Source organism: Schistocerca piceifrons, chromosome 8 (assembly GCF_021461385.2).
Source record: "Schistocerca piceifrons isolate TAMUIC-IGC-003096 chromosome 8, iqSchPice1.1, whole genome shotgun sequence".
Classification (NCBI taxonomy): domain Eukaryota; kingdom Metazoa; phylum Arthropoda; class Insecta; order Orthoptera; family Acrididae; genus Schistocerca; species Schistocerca piceifrons.
The window spans coordinates 472388748-472411781 of record NC_060145.1 but is presented as its reverse complement, the minus strand read 5'-3'; the positions used below and the strand labels follow the sequence as shown (position 1 = coordinate 472411781).

The 23034-nt window shown below is 43.1% G+C and overlaps 2 protein-coding genes across 2 annotated transcripts in view; one reads left to right on the top strand and one right to left on the bottom strand.

Annotated features, from left to right (window-relative positions):
- Positions 1-20608, bottom strand: part of LOC124712468 (LIM/homeobox protein Lhx5) — a 477246-nt gene extending 456638 nt beyond the window's left edge. The window contains exons 1-3 of the mRNA XM_047242764.1: positions 20284-20608; positions 20116-20222; positions 19721-20009 (exon numbers count right to left, since the gene is read on the bottom strand). Coding sequence (XP_047098720.1) covers positions 19721-20009; positions 20116-20222; positions 20284-20608 — 721 coding nt within the window. The remainder of the gene's footprint in view (positions 1-19720; positions 20010-20115; positions 20223-20283) is intronic.
- LOC124712467 (translation initiation factor IF-2-like) lies at positions 20607-21113 on the top strand. The gene has a single exon (XM_047242763.1). It carries the CDS (start codon positions 20607-20609, stop codon positions 21111-21113), a length of 507 nt encoding a protein of 168 aa, XP_047098719.1.
- The last annotated feature ends 1921 nt before the right edge of the window (positions 21114-23034 follow it).

The window sequence follows — 23034 nt, the reverse complement described above, 5'->3', positions numbered from 1 at the left end:
CCTGAGCTCATAAAACACATTTTCATGGTTCATATTGTACAGTGTAGTGTAAAACGAGAAATAGATGACAATATTACGAGTCAGACTAGATAATAGTCTCGCATATCAGTATCGCGGTGTTTTTGCGCTAAATACAGTTACGCTCGTTTTGTAGTTTCCAGTTGTGCGCTCACTTCGTAGATCTTCTGATGCTCGTATTCTTTTTCTGTAAGGTTTAACATATCGTGAATAGGTGAGTGTCTAGATCATTCATCAGTAGCTGGTGACTAGAATAGGAATATGGTGTGTCTTCGATAACGAAAGAAGACCGGTGTTTAGGGGTAAAGAAATTTTGGAAAAATACAGGAATTTAAATAAGACTTTCGTGACCGAGACTTCAGTCTTACACATGTTTAATGCGAACCCGCTTCCTTCTGACAGCGTAAATTGGCTCGATGTGGCCTCTGGGGAGAAGGAAGATTACAGATTTAACGCCCGGTCGATATGGAAGAGATACCAGATGAAGTGAAAGCCTAGAATGGACAAATAATTATTGTAAACGTGCATGCCCATCGCAGCAGTAGCGTCAGGTAAAGGTGTGAAGTCTTCCACATGCGTAAAAAAGGATCGTTAAATTTCAGTTAACGGTTGTCGGTTGTCGGTTCAACTAAATATCTGAGGATGACAATTACCAATGATTTAAACTGGAGCTGTGATACAGAAAATAGTTTGAACGAAGACGAACCAAAGACTGCGTTTTATTGTCGAAACACAGTAGTGAAGATATAACAGATCTGCTAAATAGACTGCATAAAATACATGAATCCGCCTTCTTCTGGAGCATTGCTACGCGGTATGGGAGCGGTACCAGATAAGAGGACTTTGACAAAGTTCACAGAAATAGGGGAAAGTGTGTCACGGATATGATACACGAGACGGGGTGACAATCATTAAAATAAAGGCGGTTTTCGTTAAGACAGGATCTTCTCATGAAATTTCAATCACAAGTTTCTCCTCCGTGTGCGAAAATATTTTGTTGGCGCCCATATACATAGTTAGAAATAACCATAGGTACAAAGTAGGAAAATCAGAGCTCTCACAGATATATTTAGGTTTTCATCTTTCTCACGTACTATTCGATAGTGGAAGGGTACAAAAATAGTCTGAAAGTATTTGAAATAACCCTTTGCCAAACACTTAAGTGAGAACTGAGAAGTAATCATGTAGGTGTGGATGTACATGTAAATAAAGTAGGGAAACGACGGGAAACCTATATGAGGTTGGCTTCACGGGGATTATAACCTCACTAATCTGGAATTCGCGTTTGGTGTCCTCGATGCGAAGAGTGGTTGTTAAAGCGCGAGTGTCGGGCACCAACGCATTAGACCTATACGCTCAGGTCATGGGATAGCTAAATGCGCATTCACAGATGGCGGTGGTATCGGGTATACAAGGTAGAAGAGAGCAGCGCATTGTCGCAGCTGTCATGCGTTCTCAGGTGCTTCACGTGAAAACGTCTCCGACGTGATTACGGCCGCACGACGGGATATGACACACTTTCAACGCGGAATGGTAGCTGGAGCTGGACATATGGGACATTCCGTTTCGGAAATCGTTAGGGAATTCAATACTGCGAGATCCACACTATCGAGGGTGTGTCGATGATACCAAATTTCAGACGTTACCTGTAGCCACGGACAAATTTCAAGGATATACCTCTTAAGTACGCTGTTTAGGTTTTTATGTTGGTAACGCCACGTAGCGCTCTGTATGAAAATCACTGACTGTGCTGTGTGCAGTCTGTGGTTGGTTTGCATTGTTGGAATATTTGCTATTGTAGTGTTGGGAAGTTGAATGTGAACAGCGCGTGGCGTTGCGCAGTTGGAGGTGAGCCGCCAGCAGTGGTGGATGTGGGAAGAGAGATGGCAGAAGTTTGAGAGCGGACGATCTGGACGTGTGTCCACCAGAAAGAATAAATTTGTAATACTGGATATCATGAACTGATATATATGTATATGACACCACTTTTGAACATTATTAAGGTAAATACATTGTTTGTTCTCAATCAAAATCTTTCATTTGCTAACTATGCCTATCAGTAGTTAGTCCCTTCAGTTGGTTGGTTTGTGGGATTAAAGGGACGAGACTGCTATGGTCATCAGTCCCTAGTCCCTTCAGTAGTTAGAATCCTTTATTTAGCTGGCAGTATTGGCGCTCGCTGTCTTGCAGTAGTTCGAGTAACGAAGATTTTTGTGAGGTGTTAGTCAGGGCCATTCTTTTGTAGGGATTATTAAAAGTCAGATTGCGTTGCGCTAAAAACATCGTGTATCAGTTTAGTGTTGATCAGAATAAGTAGAGAGAGAAATGTCTGAGCATGTTCAGTTCTGCTCAGCTGTTTGAAAATCAAATAAACTAAGAGGTTTTCCAGCACTGTCGCTTTTAAATTTTTCTAAAGGGACAACGCAGTTACCGACGGCCTACGCAGCGGCGTTTGTGTAGAGTTGTCACTGCTAACAGACAAGCGACACTGCGTGAAACAACGGTAGAAGTCAATCTGGGACTTACGACGAACATATCCGCTAGGACAGTGCGGCGAAATTTGGCGTTAATGGACTATGACAGCAGGCAACCGACGCGAGTTCTGTTGCTAAAAGCACGATATCGCCCACAGCGCATCGCCCGCAACGCTTCTCCTGGGGTCGTGACCGTATCGGTTGGACCCTAGACCGTGGCCTGGTCAGATGAGTCTTCATTTCGGTTGATAACGGCTGATGGAAGGGTTCGAGTGTGGTGCGGACCCCACGGAGCCATGGACCCAAGTTGTCAACGAGGCACTGTGCAAGCTGGTGGTAGCTCCACAAAGCTGCGGGCTGGGTCGTCTGGGCCAGCTGGACCTACCATTGACTGGAAATGGTTGTGTTCGGCTACTTGGAGACGATTCGTTTACTCCATGCTCTCCAACAACGATGCAATTGTTATGGATGACAATGCGCCATGTCATCGGGCCATAGATGTTCGCGATCGGTTTGAAAACGACTCTGGACAGTTCGAACGAATGATTCGACCACACATATCGCTCGAAATGATCCTGTCGGGCATTTATGAGATGTAATCGAGAGGTTAATTCGTTCACAAAATCCTGCACCGGCAACACTTTCGAAATTTTGCAGGCAGCATGGTTCAATATTTCTTCAGCGGATTTCCAACGACATGTTGAGTCTCTTCCGCGTCGATTTTCCGCTCTACGCCGTGGAAAAGGAGGTCCGACACGATATTAGGAGGTATTCAATGGCTTTTTTCACCTAAGTGTATGAGGCAGGTAATGATCTTGTGAATAAAAACCAGCGCCAGAGCTTCGAGTTCGTACGAAAGCCTCTCGGACGCCTGGTGGGGTATCTTGTGCGGTTCAAACGCTGCGCGTGCTACCTGAACGGTACGAGCTAACAGCCGCTGCAGTGTGGAGTGCGCGGTTCTGCGCAGGCGTCGCGGCGAACGTAAACACACCGGTATTACCCGAGCAGGGTAATCGACTGTACGTCTTCTCTGGCACAGCGGCAAGTCGGAGTTCACTGCAGTCGGCCGATGCGGGCAGCGCCATCAGGGGCGGCTTTAAAGGTCAGAAGTGGCACAGGCGGACACAGGGACAGGTGTGAAGTTGGCCCTCCGCGGCCGGCCCTGGGCACGCCGGCACGCCACTGCATGGCTTTCTCTCGGCGCGTGCGTTTGCCGCCCACGCGCAAGCGAGCTACGACTAGGCAATGAGAGAACGCACAGAGACAAAATGTCCGCTTACTGTAATGAACGTTCGCTCTAAGTGTGGCCAGATATTACGACCGTAAAGATGGCATCTGTTAAAACCTAGAGCGCTAATGGGGGGGAGGGGGGGAGGGGAATATTACGTTGCTATTAAACCATCGTAAATTTCACTACTGCAGATTTTATTCAAAGGAAGTGATAATTTATAGTTTCTATAATTCCCCCTTGTTGGACGGAATGGGACGGCGACTGGTCGAAGACTTGAGGAGAATAGGTACGAACAGCCTTAATTTTCCAGAATGAGATTTTCACTCTGCAGCGGAGTGTGCGCTTTAATTTTATTTGATAATTTTATTTAGCACTAGTTTGGGAGCCTCATTGTCGTTAGAAATGTGAATGGTCACGTCTACCGAGAAAAAGTCCACGAAAATCAGTTGTATACAATAAAAAAAAAAAATGTCGTGTGACTAGAGTCTCCCGTCGGGTAGACCGTTCGCCGGGTGCAAGTCTTTCGATTTGACGCCACTGTGGCGACTTTCGCGTCGATGGGGATGAAATGATGATGATTAGGTCAACACAACACCCAGTCCCTGAGCCGAGAACATCTCCGACCCACCCGGGAATCGAACCCGGGCGCTTAGGATTGACATCCTGTCGCGCTGACCACTTTTGTCGTTGCGGATGTCACATGACATCCACTCAAGTTCGTTTGTTGATCCTTGGACTCAGTTTTTTTTTTTTTTATTACAGAGGCCAAACAGCTCTCTGACCGAACACGCTGAGCTACCGTGCCGGCATCACTCAGCTACCGGGTGCGGACGGTGGTATGCAATAATCACTGCAACAACACAAACGACTTAGATGACATCTAGTTTCGTGTATAGTCGCCTGAAGATTGTGACTAGCTAAATAAAGTTATTAAATGAGATTATCGCTGTTGGTATCTATTTTCAAGTGGTAATTTGTAGGTTACGTGCTAGTTAATTCCAAGTATTAGATTTCCAATAGTATGTTACACACAAAAAAGCACAAAATGTCATGTTTATACCCTATCCTACAATATTAATTTAATTGCTCGAAATGTTATTAGAAAAGAAGAGATAGTTTATATTCTGTTCTAATTACAAATTATTATAGCTCTACGAGTCTTTTACGCAGAGAGAGTCATCTGCTTTAGACGCTGTTATTACAATCTGTGCTGTAAGCGGCGGTTACAAAATGCTCCAAGGACAAAATGGGCATATCTTTCTCCTGTGAGGTTGTCGTAGATTCTGCTGCAACTTCTAGAGTGAAGTTCTTCAAGCAAATCACCCAGTGTGTTAGTGTCAAAATTAGACTCAGCATCATCCATATGCGCTAATTTCAGTTCAAAATTGTGAGGTTAGAACTAAAGACGGCCAGTGTTATATAAACTACTCCAAAAAGCTGTAACTGCTAGATAGACCACAATACGACAAATTCTAGCCGATAAAACAAATGCACCAGCCATTAAAAACCGTATTACTAAACATTAGTAATATTTACAAGAGCACCAGTACCGGAAAACCTCTGGAGCCAGGCGATAAATAATTCAAATGTTATTAATAACGTTTGCCATGGAGGTACTCAGGAGCACGTGTTCCCAAAATGTTCATATTGGCGGGAACAGCGAACAGATACCAAATGGAATCGTTACGAGAGTTTAGTAATTTTTTGATAAGCCTCCCTTTGCACCAAAGAAAAAGCAAGCGAACGTGCAAAAAAGTTACTTGGCAGTGAGCAAACGCTGTTCTGCCGTGTTCGGTTCACATTCGGTTTTAGCGAACCGTAAAATCAAGCTTCCGTTTCAGTGCTAGCAGCACAGAAAAATTTCGTCTTGTGTCTTGTCTACTTCAGCTTTTTCCTTCGCTCGGCGATGGAGTGTGTGTTGTCCTTACGTTCGCATTCGTAACTCACAAGAAAATCGTCTCCAGTACACGGCCCTATCGTCTTTCCATTATTGAGATGGCTGAAACCCACTAAATTGAAATTAAAAAAAAGATGCTTCAGTTTTTGACACGAGTTGCGGGAACGGTGGAATGGTGTGAAGAGATGCAATGTTGCTGTGAAGAGATGTAATTTTGCTGTATTATAGGTGTCTATGGGATCCAAGAAATGCACAGCACAAGTGCCGAAGGAAATGGAATATGGCTGGTAGAATTGCTGAAACACCCAAAGGTACTACAGGGGACATGAAAAGTATGATAAATTCATCAGATGAGTGCAGCCGGCGGAAACGGGCTGATCAAATACAAGCTTTCTAACTTTTCTTATTAAAAAGGACAATCAGACTAAACTTCCTTTAAAGTAAACAAGTGCGAATTATGCTGATTAAAAATACACAAGAGAACCTACAGTTTAGTTCATGGCATGTGTAATTACATATTTGAAGCATTACTATGTTCCAGGTTTTTGATTACAAATAGAAATGGTTTACCTGGGATCACGCTATCTCCTTTCTAACAAAGTATATAGGAGATTTTATCAAGTTGTCTTTGTGATAGGCCTATGTATTAATCAAATTTTACTCCAATTATCTTTCTTATACGTACTGCAACGAAATTCTTGAAGTGCTTCGTGTACGTCGTTGCAACCACCAGAAACTATCTGTGATGTGGTAGTTACTGAAACGCGAAACGAAAACCACTGTAAGTGCCTCGGTTTGCTAAAAAGCAGAGTGTAAATGCTGGTCTTTAATTGAGGGTGTGCTGATCGTCAGTGATAAGTGGTCTACTTCCAAATTTCTCCCTGACTTGTAATGACAAACCAGCGGAAAGCATCAGCCGACATATGTGCTGAGTTCGGACTAATTGTAAAGAAAGTTGCAGCTGCACTTCAGTGTTACGAGCACAACGTCCACGCATTTCATGTTTTACATACAGATTGAGACACCTAAATTAGACTTCCTTTCCTACACCAATTTCCTTAATTCCTCGAAAATAGTGCGGTCGTCTTGTAAAACAATCCTCTCTGAATATAAAATTTTTGCACCGTGTCTCTAACTATACATCGTAACTACACCGAAATGCCCTGTTTTTGAGGTGTGGTGGTTTAAAAACAGTGCATCTTCCTTAGTTTCAAGGTCTGACTTGCCGTTGGGTGCAAAATGATACGATGTTGCTGCCTAACTTTTGTCAACGAGTGGCGCGTTTTCATTGTTTCTTTGTTGTCAGTACAAGCAAAAATTGTGTCAGTTGAGGAGAAAGCACAAACTGCGTTTTGGTAGGCAGAGTTTAAATAGGTAATTATAGTACAAAGGCAGTGTCGTTTTGTTTACTAGGAAGTAGCACGAGACGCCAGACGGATAAAAGCGTGGCATAGGGTGTTTCTGGATACCGGCAGCATTCTGAAGCGGCATGCAGGGAGTCAAGGTGTCTCCGAGGAACAGTTTGACAGTGACCGCCAAGCGCCGCAACGAAGTCTACGCAAATCAATTTTACATGGCGCGGGCAGCTATTTTCAAGGTCCTTAAAAAGCGGCTACGTCTGTATTCATACAAGGCGCAGATTCTGTAGGCACTAAAGCCTGATGGCAGAAACGGGGATACGGGTTTGTGTGTAAAATGACTAACCAAAACGACTGGAATCCTGGTTTTTTGTCACGAGTAATGTTTTCTGAGAAGGCCACATTTCATGTATCTAGATCTCTGAATAATCGTGTTCGCATTTTGAGGTCACAGAGTCCAGAGAGTATCAGTGAAAATGTGCGAGATAACTCGTAAGTGAACGTGTGGTGTGACCTCCAATGTGCCAAAAGACGTACCTAGACATGTTGAAGATGTTTGCTTTTTCCGAGGTTGAAGACATGCAAAAAAACCTTTTGGTTTCAAATAGATGATACTCCACCTCATTGGTCGTTTGATGTCGCGAACAATCTGAATCGAACATTTCCAGGACGTTGAATTGGGCGAGATGGTCCCGTAAATTGGCCTGCACCTTCTCCTGACAACACACCGTTGGATTTTTGTCTCTGGGACTACGTGAAGGATAGGGTATTCGCCGCTGCGGTGCGGGACCTTCCAAGACGTCCGTACTCGGTTTGTGGAAGTTTTCGTACTATACATCCTAACATGCTGCAATGGATCTGGGTGGAAACAGAATACCGGTAAGACATTCCTTGCGTCACTAAAGTGAAAGTGTTTTGACTTGATGTAAACTTTCTTTTGAAACATAAGTTGACATATAACTTATTATTGAGAAGGAAGTAAATTTATGTCTTTTATTTTTGTGTTGGGAGAAAATTTAAAATAGAGCATTTCGGTGTAGACACCCTGTATAGTGTTGTATCCTGTGTGGTAATTATTAGCGCTAAAAAAAAATAACGCAGCGTCAATTCGCTGTTGTTGTTCACAGATACAAACAAATGGTAGCGTAATCGTCTGCGAATGCGCATTCGCTTCCGTTCGCTCCAGTGTAAAGGGGCTTTACAAGATTATTGGAGAACATCTTGAGTAGACCTACGTCAAATGTTTAGGGTAATACTTGAGAAACGATGTGAAATGGGAGGATCTCGCAAAGTCAGTATTACAGAAGGAACGCTTACATTTGTTGAAAGGGTTCTCGGAAAATGCATTGTTTAAAAAGGAAATGGTACACAAGACGCTAATGTGAGCAATTCTAGAGTTTTATTCCAGTATTTGTATTCTCTATCCTGACATCGAACGAATTCACTGACGCGCTGCTAGGATCGTAACAGGTCTGTGTAGCCACACGGAAGTGGAACAGAAATGCTCGGGGAACTGAAATGAGAATTCTAAGAATAAAGACGATATGGTTCTCGAGGAACTATCTTGTGTAAATTTAGAGACCTGTATGTGAAGGAGATTTTGGGATCATCTTTCTGCCGCCAACGTATACCTCGTGAAGGGACTATGGGGATGAGATGAGAGAGACCGGGGTGTGTACAGAAGCATACAGGCAGCCGTTTTCCCACCCTCGACCTGCTAATCGAAAATGACAGGCGACAGCTGATACTGCTGCGAGATCTCGTATGACGCGAGGTATGCACTACCTGCAGAGCAGGTACGTCGGTGTAGAGGTGATGTACCCTTGCAGATATCTCTTGGAATTTTTTAACTCGGGTGGACACAGTGGACGGAACGGTTACCTACGCTGATGACGTCCTCACTGTAGCGTCTGTTAACTCCAGATCAAAGCCGGAGCAGCCAGCGTATGACGCATTCGTGCAATCGTAGGAGTGATGCGCGAGTGACAAATTATATATATGCTCTTGTTAACGTGCATGACAGTCCAATAAAAAGAAATGTTCTGTGCAATGAGACAAGGGGACGACAGTTCACATACATTATTGAAGTTCGTCTGACGTAAGTTCGGTAGGGAATGTATTGAAACTAATGCACAAAGAATCCAACTGCAAGGGTAAACATTACTAGACTAGCCTACTCAAATAGTATAGCATTAATAAGCAGTTGTAAAACATAATTAATCAGAATGATGCAAAATTATTACAAAACCGCTGAGGAAACACGATTATGTGTGAATCAAGGAAAGACAGAATATCTGGTCGTAAGTAAAACACTTCGAAGTGATTTATCTATGAGTTTTTTCAATACAGTTGGTCACTTGAAGTACTCAGGTAGTCTTTTTAGTGAAGGCAACCAAACGGATATACAAACAGATGCCGTCTAGAAGCAGATATCAATATCGCACGGGAAAGGTTATTTAGCACTAACTTCAAAATTCGCTCGTTTCAGTTACCTGTTGTACGGATAATATTATGCAGATGTGAAGCATTAATGTTCAGAAGGGAATATGAAGGAAAACTCTTAACATTCGAAAGGAAAAGTTATGGGCTTGTGTACTTAATTGACGAAAGTAATACCGAATGGAGGATAAGCAAAAAAGTAAGAATTAAGAGAGCTGTCCGAAACCTAGTCAAAATTCTAATGAAGAGATGGCAGACCTGGGCTGGTCACATAGCAAGAATGGCGGAGAATAGACTGCCTAGAATAGAATCCTGCGGGACTACATGGAACGAGTCGAGGAAGAGGAAAACCCAGAATTAGATGGCGAGATAACATGCGGGAAAACAGAACTAGGATGAATATCAACACTAAACTGACAAACAGGGCACTCGATATGAAGAAGTGGAAGAGAATCGTTCAACAGGCATATGGTCGATAAGACCCTTGCCACATGAAAATACGCAGTTATCTAGGTCTAGATAGCGATGAGAAAAGAAACTTAACGGCACACGTAGCCACAGTTTGATTGCCCATAGCGTCGCTGCAGATTGTAATGAAGTCCCACTGCACGGGGAGCGTGTGTGTCGCGCCGTCATCGTTAAGTACAGCTGCAACCACTGTAAAGTTAACACGAGTCTGCTGGGGCAAGTATCTCCGGAACTTTCAGCACCACACCGACTGCAGAGCTGTCTTTGATTCTTGGACTGCGCCCACACGATAAAACCGTGAGATATGTGGAAGCGTCGAGACCGCTTGAGCAGCGCCTGTGAAATTACAGGTTTCAGAGTAACGGCTAAAGGCATCCTAAAGCTGGGAAGTATGCTAAGGGTAGCGTGAGTGGGACGAACATTCAAGAGTTCGTTTCATATTCCCTGATATCAGGTGAAGACAACGTCTGAAACACCTTAACCCGACTCGGGGCACACTGCATTTGCAATGTCTGTTTTGTTTTTCAGGATAAATTTCAGTCATCAGTTGCAAATAAATATTATTATGCTTTAACGGTTTCGACAGATTAGTCATCTTCAGATGCCTACAATGTTAGGGATATTATAAATCCCTATTTATATATTTATAAATATTTTTAGTATCCATAATTATGGATATTAAAATTTGTCGAAACCGGTAAAGCGTGATGAAATTTATTTGCAACTCATGACTGAAATTCGTCCTGAAAAAATAGAGCTACCGTTGCTGAAAACTGCAGCCATGAATAAAATAATAAATGTTTAGTTTAAAATTGAGAAACGGCTCTCGGAAATGTATTCACTTATGGCAGACGTTAGCGAGCAAGTCACTTGACAAGGTTTTGTACCTATAACCTTCTGAGAGTCCCACAACTATAGCCGCAATGGACACAACTGCACGCAGAGTTTCAAGAATGTAGCTTCGCTCCTTTCTTGTCTCACCTCTCTCCAGCCATAAATGTTAGCTTGTATGTAAATGTTGCCAGTACGTTTTTGCTTGTTTTGTACAGGAGCGAACAGAATGGAATTTTTATAACCTGCACGTACTTGATGATGACTAGAGCTGTGCAGAGACACGAAACAACCGAAGGATACCGCTATATTATATAGCCTACTACTACGCTGTCGCTAAAACTCTGTTTGGGATGCACGGCAAGTGACACAACGTACGAAGTCTTCCCTAGATAGTCATGAAGCCTTAAAAGAGACCGACATGACACCTTGAAAGATTCTAGCATACAAAAGAGAGACCTTAAAACATATGCGACTTAGTTTCTTATCATTAGTCGGAATGTTTATAGCAATTAAATTAAATTCTATTTTATTACACAGTCAGTTTTTCGTCAGACATTTTTTTTGCCACAAATAACTTTACGCTTGTAATTTGAAAAATAATTGGTTGTAATAAATTGACGCTTGGGTGTTAAAAGATTTGCTGTAGAGACTTGATGAAATAGCAATAAATAAATGTGGCGGCCTGGCCAGTAATTCGCTCGCGGCTGTTGCAGAATCTGTAATATTAGTTTACTTAGTGGCATATCCAGTATATGGACTAATGCTTTACTTAGTAGGCAGCAATTATCATTTCGCAGTATGACGACTGCCAGCCACTACTGCTATCATTTTTTTGCGTGACGTGTTTCAAAGACCAACGTCAATTTGTATAATCTATGAGATACCGATGCCAGTGCAGTCTGTCATAAGTCTGATATATGTGGTCGCTTCCTGTCAACAACTTAGTATCTTGGTGGTTGTTCGATTATCAGTACTTGGGGCAGTGATAGTGACACAGGTAATTCAATTCCGAATTCTGTCTTAATCTTACATTTCTGTCCAAGTGATTTTTCCGTGTACGACTCTACATGGTGTTGCCCGGTTATAGGGAACAAACAAAGCGAAATTCCAGTCTCTGGTTTTCAGAGGTCAAAAATTGTTAAGCTTCTCAATTATTATTATTATTATTATTATTTTCTTAGTTTCCTCACGACGGGAGGGGAAAACGTTGTCGTCTTAATGCACTGCAGGTCGACATGTCAACGAATATGGATCCGAAAAGGTGCACGTCAAGAGACAACCCGATTCTGCAATCAATAGTGTTTGCAGCATAAAATCAAGAGTGGAAAACAGAGTACTTTTTACATAGTCGCGGTATAGGCTTATTTATTACTCCAGTATATGAGGGAAACAGTGTGGCATTTGCACACGTCTGCAACACAGGTTCTCAATGGTTGCACAACGAAACAACAGCCTTCCTATCTCTTACGCAGTAGAATAAGAAAATTTGTTAGATAGCGTTAACTGAATCACAGTTAACTGTAGCAGATCTCGAGACAAGGGGTTAACAAAGGAGGTACAGTGCCCAAATCTGAGACGAAAGTACGGATACAAATTCCAAACGTCTCGAAGCTGCGTAAACATTCGTTACTAATAGCAAAAACTCTAAGAATGAAATCATCTACATGATAATTCCGAGACGAAGATATCTTCAGCTGCAGACACTCAGACTGAAAACATTTGAATTATTACCTCTATACTAATATATTTCTTTATTTTGGAAATGATGTGTTAGGACCAAAGACAGCAAGAAATACACTTATTCGCTACAGTCTGCAAGATGTATTACTGCCTGTTTTGGTATTATGCAATACCCAGCGTCCCGGACAGTCAGACAAAAGGAGAATGCTAAAGAATTTTTGCAAAGAGAAGAACCTCTATTGCTGAAAGATATTAGAGAGCAACCGACGGTCGAGGAAAAACTGCCGACCTTGACAATTTCATTGATGTATAATACAGGACTAAAAGTAAGAATTTTCCTCTGAATATACAAATACAGAAATTATAATATTAATTCAGTCAAAGGTAGAATTTTTAGCCTTTTGACTTCACACAACGTAAGCAGACGCAATCAATTGGAATTAGGCATTCGAGTAGAAAAAATGGACTTTTTTGTATTGACTAGCACGATATTGCGGAGTTAATACGTGGCATGATGTAAAATACAAAAATCGTGGAGAAAGGCGGTAGTTACCACACATGGAGGAAGTACTGCTAGTACACTCATTTGCTAGGTTTGGGTCGTGTAAAAGCGCACTCAGTAGCCAAAGCAGCTTAACAATGCTTTCTTCTGAAATAGCTATCTTTCTTTCCGATCGCCTCTGAAACTGATCAATAAGGAATTAAGTGTGGCAGTTTTACAAAAATAGCTCAGAACGGCATATAGTTGGGTTAGTGTGAGGCCCTGACTCCAAAAACTTTTTGTTTTCGGAAGTATTCCCCCGTGGAAAAAAGCAAAACGCATGGAGAATACTGGATGAAGAGACAATGATTTTATCCCAGTAAACGTGATTCTGAAATGAAGTGAACATGCGAAGTATAAAACGAAGATGCAGTGAAAGGAGTAGGCGAGGAAAGTTGTCTATAAGATACCCTTGCTAGTAAAACCGGGTGGTAAGTAGAACATGAGTTAAGGCATGCAGAGCTAGCTAACTTGGCTGTGAAATGTACAGTAAAACAGAATTAAGTTGTAGAGGGTGCAGAGCGAAATACCTGAGAAAACGACTGACAGTTGTTGCTGTCTGCGCGGTGCGATCTTATCGCAACCTTCGGTTACCTCCGAGGAATATTGCGTCTCATTGTTTGCTACTTTTGTTTCCTGGTGTGCTTATAATTAACGCTTAACATGTCTGTTCCTAGTCAGAATAATATTTCGGTCGAAATGATACCGAAAAAGAAATTTAAGCATATCTCACCAAGAAAAAATATCGACTGTTAAGTCCACCAACGCAGTGTAACATGCATAAATAAATTGAGTCACGCTATAATATCCCCATTGCCTGTTCGAACGAGAAACTGGTGAAAATATTCCTGTACAAAGTTCAACCCATTTACCGGGCACAGCTGAAATGTATCTCCTTACCCCATCCCTTAAAGGTAGCGAGCCACTTCCTAGATGTATAGCACATCTGCAGTAACGTAATCTGTATAACTGGGCAATCGGAAAAAATCTTCATTAAAAAAAAAAAAACGAACAAGTGTTAGTTGGATTCGTGCTTTGAGTGTTTCGTACAAACTTAATTATGTCTACCGATAGTTCGTTTATAACTTTTGATATGTAAGTTCGGCGAGTATCAAACTATGTTAGATAAAGGACCGTATCTTTTGACTGCATCGACTTAGAAGCTTTAGTCTTTTATGTCACAAAGGGACCGTAAACCTTATTTTGACATAAATTTCAACTTGGTTCCCCTACCTGCTCCTGAGGAAAAAGTGTCTTAACAGACGGAGAGACGGGCGGACAACAAACCGAGTCTATAAAAGTTCCGTTTTCACCGATTAGAGTGATGTAGCGCCCACTCTGAGAATGGTATCCGTGACAAGGAAGGGACGTCATTATTTGTATATTCGGTACGGCATTATTACATGCCTACTGTTTAGCTCCTTGTGCTACTGCTGAAATCATGCTGGTTAATCATTTATTGTCACAATATATGAAATTGTGACTGGCAGTTGTTTGTCAACTGCACAGAGGTCGTTAAATGGAACATTGACGGTAATGCGACACATGATCACAAAACAATTCCTCATAAATGTCGTGAAATGTTCCAATAAGGCTACTTGAATTGAAATGGTGAACCACATTATAAACAAATCTAACACTTGTCGACTGAATTCAAAAGGTTATTGCACCCTCAAACGGTCCTCAGTATTTGAAGTTTCTTGAACATTACGTTTTTTTATTCAAAATATGAACATCATTTTTGAGTGTAAATTGTTTATTAATTTTTTAATTATTTGTGTGAGTACCAGTTATATGCTGAAGTATATTAAAGATGTTTGTACATTTGTAAATCCAAGTGGAAAAGTCATGACAATGGCATGTCTCGATCATCGTTTAAAAATTGCTAGACTCACTCGAATGTAATGATTCAGTCATAGAATATCCGCTTCCATTCATAATAGTGTAATTAGCTGTTACTGTTTAGAGAACTTTCACTTTTGAGTAACTAACGGAGAAAATAACATTTTGCACCTAAAGAATAGAAACGGAAGTAGAACGATAAATTAACTGTTTTTTAAAAGGAAATTCTTGTAAACAAAAATCAGCGTAGATCATAAAATGTGTTACAGACCGCATGAGAAAGCAATGAGCGCATTTGAAATTCGTGTCAGATTGCTGCCTAGAAGCACACAAGTTTTAATATGGAACCATGTTTTCCTATCACAAATGTCTGCTTTTCGAGAGTGAGGGGAGTTACACAAGACCAGACGTTTCTTAACGATGTTAACTCGTGTACCGCTACGCACTTCGATCAATTTTCTTTTTCAAAGGGAGTAGACCCGACGATGTGGCAGAGTGCTGCGGCTTTCACAGAAACTGGACAGGAAAATCAGTATTCTATTAGGCTATGGTGCACAAAGGTAGCATGCGGTGTTGCAAAGTATGGAGCTGTTAATACAAACTTCAAAGACTCTTTTTTTAGCCTAAGTATACAAACTTCAAATACTCTTTTTTTAACCAAAGTGCAGTGTGTAATTTGGTTGTTCTTCTTGTTTAAAATGGAAAAACATAATTTACTTTCCAATGTTTGTCCGTATCGAGAAGGCTTACAGCCATGCCGTAGTAGATGAAGTCACAACTTGTGTTAAAATTACTTTGGTGTTAGACAGCAGTTTTCATGTTGATCTATGAATGAACGCTGTCACCAACAGTGAAATGTCTTGTGAATATCTTTACTTTTTTTTTACTTGCAAGTGAAGTGAACCTTTCATGTCTCTTCCGAGCGACTGCCTGTTTGTAGTCTGTTGAAACGCGTGCTTAAGTCTTGGCAAGTCTTGGTCTAAGAAGTTATTTAAACTATTTACAATGCACTCGCACGATAACAGGGAAGAAGAACGAGCATTAAATAAAATAATTATGATTTGAATACGTTATTTGCGAGGGCAATAAACCGCGCAATGCTTCTGTTCATTATAAACTGATTCAGGAGCTTCATACTTGTCTATTTCAGAACGGAAATGTTAAAGGAAGAAGGTTGTAAATGCCTTGGCTCGTGGGGACTTTAACTGGACAGGGTTTTTTCAAAATAATGCGCATTTGTCTCTTTACAGCAGAGACATCTGCATCAGTACATTTTATTTTTCTATAACATTTAGCACTCTCTTTGGACGGGCAGCTAACCAAGCCTACCTAGTTTCTCTAACGTTTTTTTAGATAGCCTACAAAATCTGGATATATAGCACAACATTAAAAAGTGTATTTCTAAAAGCCAGATCACATTATTGAAATATAATTTTAACTCAAAAACGCCGATTAAATCGAACATAGCATACCGTGACAGATCCTACATTGCTGCTACCAAGTGCTTTAAACCAAATATTATTGTCACAACATGCCCAAGAGTCCATGATGTCACTGAATGTTGTAAATATAAGTGATCCGTTAGAAACGTCGTTTTACTACCGAAACTTCTGCTTATGAGTACATAGTTAAAAAGTTTCGTACTGTTCAGCGGCTTTCCAGATTTGGTTGGAGTAAATACGGTGGGTGGTACACCTCTCATGTAACACCTTTCTTGCACTTCATCGATGAAAATTGCGAATAAAAGAAAAGCACTCATGTTAAACAAAAGCATGTGATCGTCTTTAGTTGAGTGCACAGTGTTGTTAGGAATGCTTAGCTAAGATTTCTCACTGAAATGTTCAGCGTGCCACAGAGTGACAGTGAAAATAGAATGTAAGATAAATATTCAAGGAGAAAGCAATTCTAATAGAGGCAGTCCTCCTCATGCAGTATCATAGCTCTACAGAACTCCAAGAAAATTGGACAGTTAATTAATCTTTCCATGAATAAGGACAATTATAACACACTTAGTTTTGTTTATAGACATTTTAAAATTTCAAAACTTTGTAAGGAGATCAGAAATACATCTATATTCTTTAGGAAATTCTTTCAGTAACATAATATCTCCGGAATATACACAGCCGTAGTAAGTCATAGAGGCCACTTATCGTACGAAATAAATGAAACATTAAAGAACGATCAAACTTGGGAAACTTGGAATTGATCGTTGGACACATTTCTTAGTGAATCTGAGGGTAGTAGCAACTCGATAACTGAAGAACTGACAGTTTGACTTTCATGCTTTGACGTCTGCATCTAATTTAATGTTGTAGTAACGCTATGAACTTTTTTTCGCGTCTGACATATAAGTTTGTGTACACCCTAGACACCCATAACTTATCTTTATTAAATTAATTGGGTGTTCCATCCATTCTCACTCAATGTTTTCATAGTTGCCTCTTGATAGACAAGACTGTCGTACATCTACATCTGAGAACCGATTGTAAGGCCGCTTCATGCAGAAACGTTCACCGATGTTGTGTTTAGAAGTCGACATGTTCCCGAAGTACGCCGATACTTGTTGTTTTCTCAATCGGAAAAAGGTAAATAAAATAGTTCTCCTAATGGTTTGGAAACTAACCGAAAAGTTACAGATAGAGAATACCTACTTGCTGCAAGAGTTCACGCTGTTCTAAGAAGCATTAGGTTCTTAAATAACATACGTTCTTCATCAAATATATTAGAAAAACTTTGCCTTGACTCATGATAGGAGTAAAAATAAACATCTTTTCCCAATAAGACCTAGTTGCGCAGAAAGACGACATATATTCCTCAGTAAAAATACAACAAAGTATGTATAAATTACGGCAAAGGTAAATTTCAGCATTTTTATTAGTCTAGCAACAGCACAAAATCAAGGTGTCTCGTTAGGTCTTCTTGAATTATTGCTAGATTTTTAACTCCAACGTATTAACGTTTAGGGTGAATAAAACTTGGCAACTAACTTACTGAGACTTCATTTAGATAACTTCTTATTTGTCGGTATTACTAACGCAAACAAGAAATGTCTGTTGGAATCATTTCTGAGTGTAATGTTTCGATATATTATCAATTGTCTATACTTGCCTAGGATAGCTAAATGCATACTATAAATGTCAGAGCCCATTTAAGCAAATATCGCAATTTACGTATCGTCACTGTATTCATCCGATTATTTCTATATACGATTTAGTGCCTGTAAAAAATTGTGTTCCCTACTTCTGTAGTTTAGTCACACGCGACAAACAGACCTGTATGCATTTCTAGTAGTGAAACGAAAAGTTTACCACCTGCCTCCAATCTTCCTACGAAAGCCAAAAGGATCGTAGGCCTTCGTAGAACTTCATCAGCTATTCGTTTACAACATTTCGGGTGAACAAATGACGGCATAACATGTCGAAAGACAGGATACAAGGAAATAATTTCTAAGCAAGCTGGGAAGTTCATAGATGAATATCTAGCGCATTTTTTGGGGAGCGTTAGTGTACAGAGCAGTGAAAAAATATATGTGTTTTTTCTGCCCCGTTCTAACGTCCACAAATTTACCCCAAGATAAATTCTACTCAATACGTCGTCAATGAAAAATCCCTCGAAACTTCACTCGCATTTATAACACACGTACAAACAACGGGTCATGTATAAACCAACACTTACGGAAATCGCTTAAAACTTCTTTCCTGACAGGCTGTTGTGAAATTGGTGGGTGTCACAGGGAGGCGAATAATTCACTTGCGAATGTATATGCAATAGTTAGAATTTTCCCTGGATATCACACATATGTCAAAGTCACTTGCTAACGATTATCGCGCGCACACACACATACATGCACACACACACACACACACACACACACACACACACACACACACACACACGAACACACACACATTTACAACTATCATTCCCCTAAGTGCATTACAGACATGAGTGCATCGGCGTTTTCAGATATTACGGTAAAAAAAATTACAAAATCGACCCAAACTTCACGTTGTTAATAATAGAATGTTATACCTCAACCGCGGAAGCGGAGTTCTGCTTCGTAACTTTCGTACCTATTGATATTAATGTCTGCATGACCGTCTTCTTTCCCATAAATACTAATGGTACAATCGTCCCCAGTGTGGAGAAATGTCTGGCTCCCACAATCAACATGATTTGTTAAGCGTTATCGTCGCTGCAACAATCATACGCAACGTGTAAGGTCACGAAATTTGTTACGAAATTACTACGAGCAATTTTGATCGGCGGACTCTTAAGACAACAGCGAAGTTAGAAATGCAGTGGAGAGATTTGGAGACCGAAGGCATGCACGATGGGCTCGTTTGCTAAAGACTTCTCAGAATGCCAGTCATGGCAATAATGATTAAAATGTATATACGGAAGTATAAATTCTCACATAACGTGTCACGTCACACGAAACTATTATAATGAACATTTTAATGTACCTTCAGGATACGACAAGTTAGCAAATTTAGTAACCTGGTGTCTGAAATCGTTAAGACATAACACACATGTGTGTTTAGTAAGATGTTAACAGAATTTATTAACCAAAGCGTAGGCAATTGTGGAGGCCCAACTATTGGTGCTTGTGGATCACACTTGTGTCGTAATATCTTGTATAAGCTAGCAGCATCTATATTTGGGACGGCACATTAGAACGGGTTAGGGAATGGATGCGAAACCACTGTTCAGAGCGCACGTTTGTTTTTGACGATGCTGACACTATTTATGTACCGTACTGGAGAAAATGGTGGAGGCGCAAGTATTAGGCCCTGTGGGGACACGCATGCCCCTGCTGTGCGCAACAGTACGGGAGAAATAGCGGCAGGGGCCACGTGTTTACCTACACTGGGACGTGTCAGGACATGCATGCGGAGCCACGTGTGTGACGTGGGGGGTCGGGCTGACGTTACGCACCTATGTTGTGGGCGGCGGTGAGGGCGCAGCAGCCGGCGGCCGGGGCCGCATGTGCCGGACCGGGGCCCGGCGCGTGGGGCGGCGTGTGGTGCGGGTGGTGGTGGTGTGCGTGGCCGTGGGCGTGGTGCGGGTGGTGGTGCGCGTGGTGCAGGCCCAGGAAGGCGGCGGCGGGGGCGGCGGCGGCGGCGGCGGCGGCGGCGGCGGCGGCGGTGGTCGCCACGACGCCAGCGGCGGCTGTGGGGGCGGGAGCGTGCCGGCGCCTCGAGGCGGCCGAGGGGCCCGGCCCGGCCTGCGCCAGCGGCAGCGGCGGCGTCGGCGTCGGCGTCGGCGTCGTCTTGGCTGCTGCGCGGCGAGCGGCTAGCAGCTGCAGCGCGCCCGCATCGGGCTGCACGCGCTTCGCCCGGCACGAGGTTCACATTCACCGCGCGCACGTGTCCGCACTGTTCACACTCGTCCCTCTCCTTGCGGTCCTGTCGCTCGCCGCTCGATCCGGAGTCGTCGGCTGCGGAAGCGGAGCTGTGTCCGTCACGACAGCGGCGCTGTCGCGTCCACGGGGCGCTCGCTCGTGGTGGGGGCGGCAGACACGCGGTCGCGCTCGGCGGTCCCCGGCGGCTGCTGCTGCTGCTGCTGTGGCTGCTGATTACTGGTGGGGCTGGCGCGGTGCGTCGTGCGCGGTGCGTGTGTCGCTCGCCACGGCCTGCGCCTCGGAACTGCCTGCCGACCCGCAGCCCCACGACTCACGCATTGTTGCCTCCCACCACTGTGGGGCGGGGGGACCGCAGCGAGAGGGGGGGCAGAGTCACGTGACGCGCGCGCGGTTGGCGCTGCCGGCGGTCCGGGCCGCCCGCGGAGGGAGCGCTCCGCGCACGCGCCGCCCACGGTCGCCATGGCAACGGCGCTGCTCGCGCGCCCATTGGCCGCAGTGGGCGGAGCTGCCGGTCGATACCCGCGGCCGCGGGTTCCCCTCTCCGGGCGGGCACGAGTAGTGGGACAGCGGCCCGACACGGCCGACGCGCGGCGCTCTGCCGGCAGGAGTCCGCCGCGGGACGCCGCAGCTGCAGCTGCTGCTGCCAGCACGGCGATCGCTCTGGGCCCGGCTGCCGCCTCCTCTCGGCCGCCGCCGCCGCCGCTGCCGTCGCCGCCACCGCCCTACACGCCTCCCCCCGGCGCCGAGACGCGTGGGCTTCTTTTTCCCTCCCTGCCTAGCCGTCCTTTTTTTCTTCTCCTCCTCGTCCGTCTTCTTTTGCCCCCGCCCGCCAGGCTGGGGGGGCGGGCTCTGGGCCCGGCTGCCCCCACCTCCACCTCTCGCGACCGGCTCTCGCGCGTCAATATTTATAACTTGACGCCGGCGACGCCGCCGAGTCGCGCGCTGCACAAGTTTCCATTTACGTGACCGCACGCCCGCCGTCCGGCTGCTCGGCGATCCCTTTTTTTTTTTTTTTTTTTTTTTCCGCCTCCTTTCCCTCGCTGTTTCATCTACATGCAAAACACGAGGTGTGTCTCAAAATATGTAAGGATTACTTTTTGGAAAGAATTTTACTTATTCGCTTACATCCACGGTACCTTCTTCAAAATACTTCCCGTCAGATATTATACACTTCTCACAGTGTTTTTTCCAATTTCGGAAACACTTCTGCAACTTGTAAGGTAGCTCCTTTTACAGGTCGTCCGAGTATCACGGTACAGGCCTAGTTTTACAAACGAGCCTAGCAAGGAATAGCGTCGGCAAATTGTAAGCATAAGTAAAACTGCACGCCTGGACCAAACACTGGCTTGTTTTGCCCTGTGTTTAGCGCCGCGGGCAAGTAATAGTAGTAGCTGGTCGGCTGAGCCATTCGCTAGCTATCGTTGCAAACTGTCGTACGGTTCGGGCCGAGTGCACCAATCTCAGTCAGAAAGCGCGATAAGCGATGTCCTGTGATCGCGGCACAAATTAACCGCGTTTAAAATGTGTCTGCCCTGCACCATCGTTATTCATCAGTCACCATACCGTGATCAAATTTAAATGCGAACATTTTACGTTAGACTATACCGTGACTGTTATTGACATTAAGTGAAACAACAAGTTTATTGTTACCAGTCACTGTTAGTTATCTCCACGACGCGTTTCAAAGGTTTAAACTTCCATCATCAGGTGCAGTTAGATTTGTAAGTATGACATGTGTGTGTGTGTGTGTGTGTGTGTGTGTGTGTGTGTGTGTGTGTTGTGTTACGATGTGTAGACAGTGCCACAAGTTCCTCAAAAAGATCGTAAAACACACACACACACACACACACACACACACACACACACACACAAATGTCTCACCAACAAATGTAAATCCAACAAATGGTGGAGGTTTAAATCTTTCAAACGTGTCGTGGAGATAAATAAAATGGCTCTGAGCACTATGGGACTTAACAGCTGAGGTCATTAGTCCCCTAGAACTTAGACCCACTTAAACCTAACTAACCTAAGGACATCACACACATCCATGGCTGAGGCAGGATTCGGACCTGGGACCGTAGCGGTCGCACAATTCCAGACTGAAGCACCTAGAACCGCTAGGCCACAACGGCCGGCTGAGATAAATAGACAGTGACTGGTAACATTTAAAATCGTGATCAGCCAGCCGTGCATCTCAACGCGGTTAACTCGTCGTAATGCAGTAGGAGATCCCTGGAGACGCAAAGATGTTAATAGACATGTCAATCTGCACACGGCCGCCTTTATAGCTAAGTACGTAAGGTTTGCAGACAACTGCTCGTGAGTTACGTTACTGTCACACGTTCTCACTTTCGTCAACAAGCAGAAGTGTGTTTACGTTTAGCGAAATGGAAAACATAAGAAGAACAACAAATTTTACGAAGCATGGTAGGGATGTAGCCCCTATTTCTCGATTTGGTTACTGAGAATGCATCAGTTCTTGAAAATGAAAGAACTAACGGGTGCAATACAAAAGAAGGAATGCACGGAGTCTCGTTTCCGACTTTTTTTTTCTTTTTTCCGTTCACTTCGATCCTGCGTCATTTAAACATAAAATTCATTAGACTTATGCTAATTACCGCATCTAATGGTAATTTTTATGAAAAATGCAGGTATTCTTATTTCTAACTATAGACTGCTCACAAAAATTCAGTTTGGATCACAGAAAAAAATTCTTAATTACCTTGTATAAAAGATTATTGATCAAGATTCTGTAAGTTAAAAAAGCACAAATTAATTTCTTGTCTTTTGGTATGTTACGCTCCATACAATATGCAACATGTACCTTTGTTTAAAAATTTAAATCCACCCAGAATCGAATTCAGATCCCTCTAGCAAGGCACAAGCA

What these genes read in the sequence shown, in the direction of transcription:
- LOC124712467 (XM_047242763.1), top strand. Translation starts at nt 20,607, where the DNA reads ATGGCAACGGCGCTGCTCGCGCGCCCATTGGCCGCAGTGGGCGGAGCT.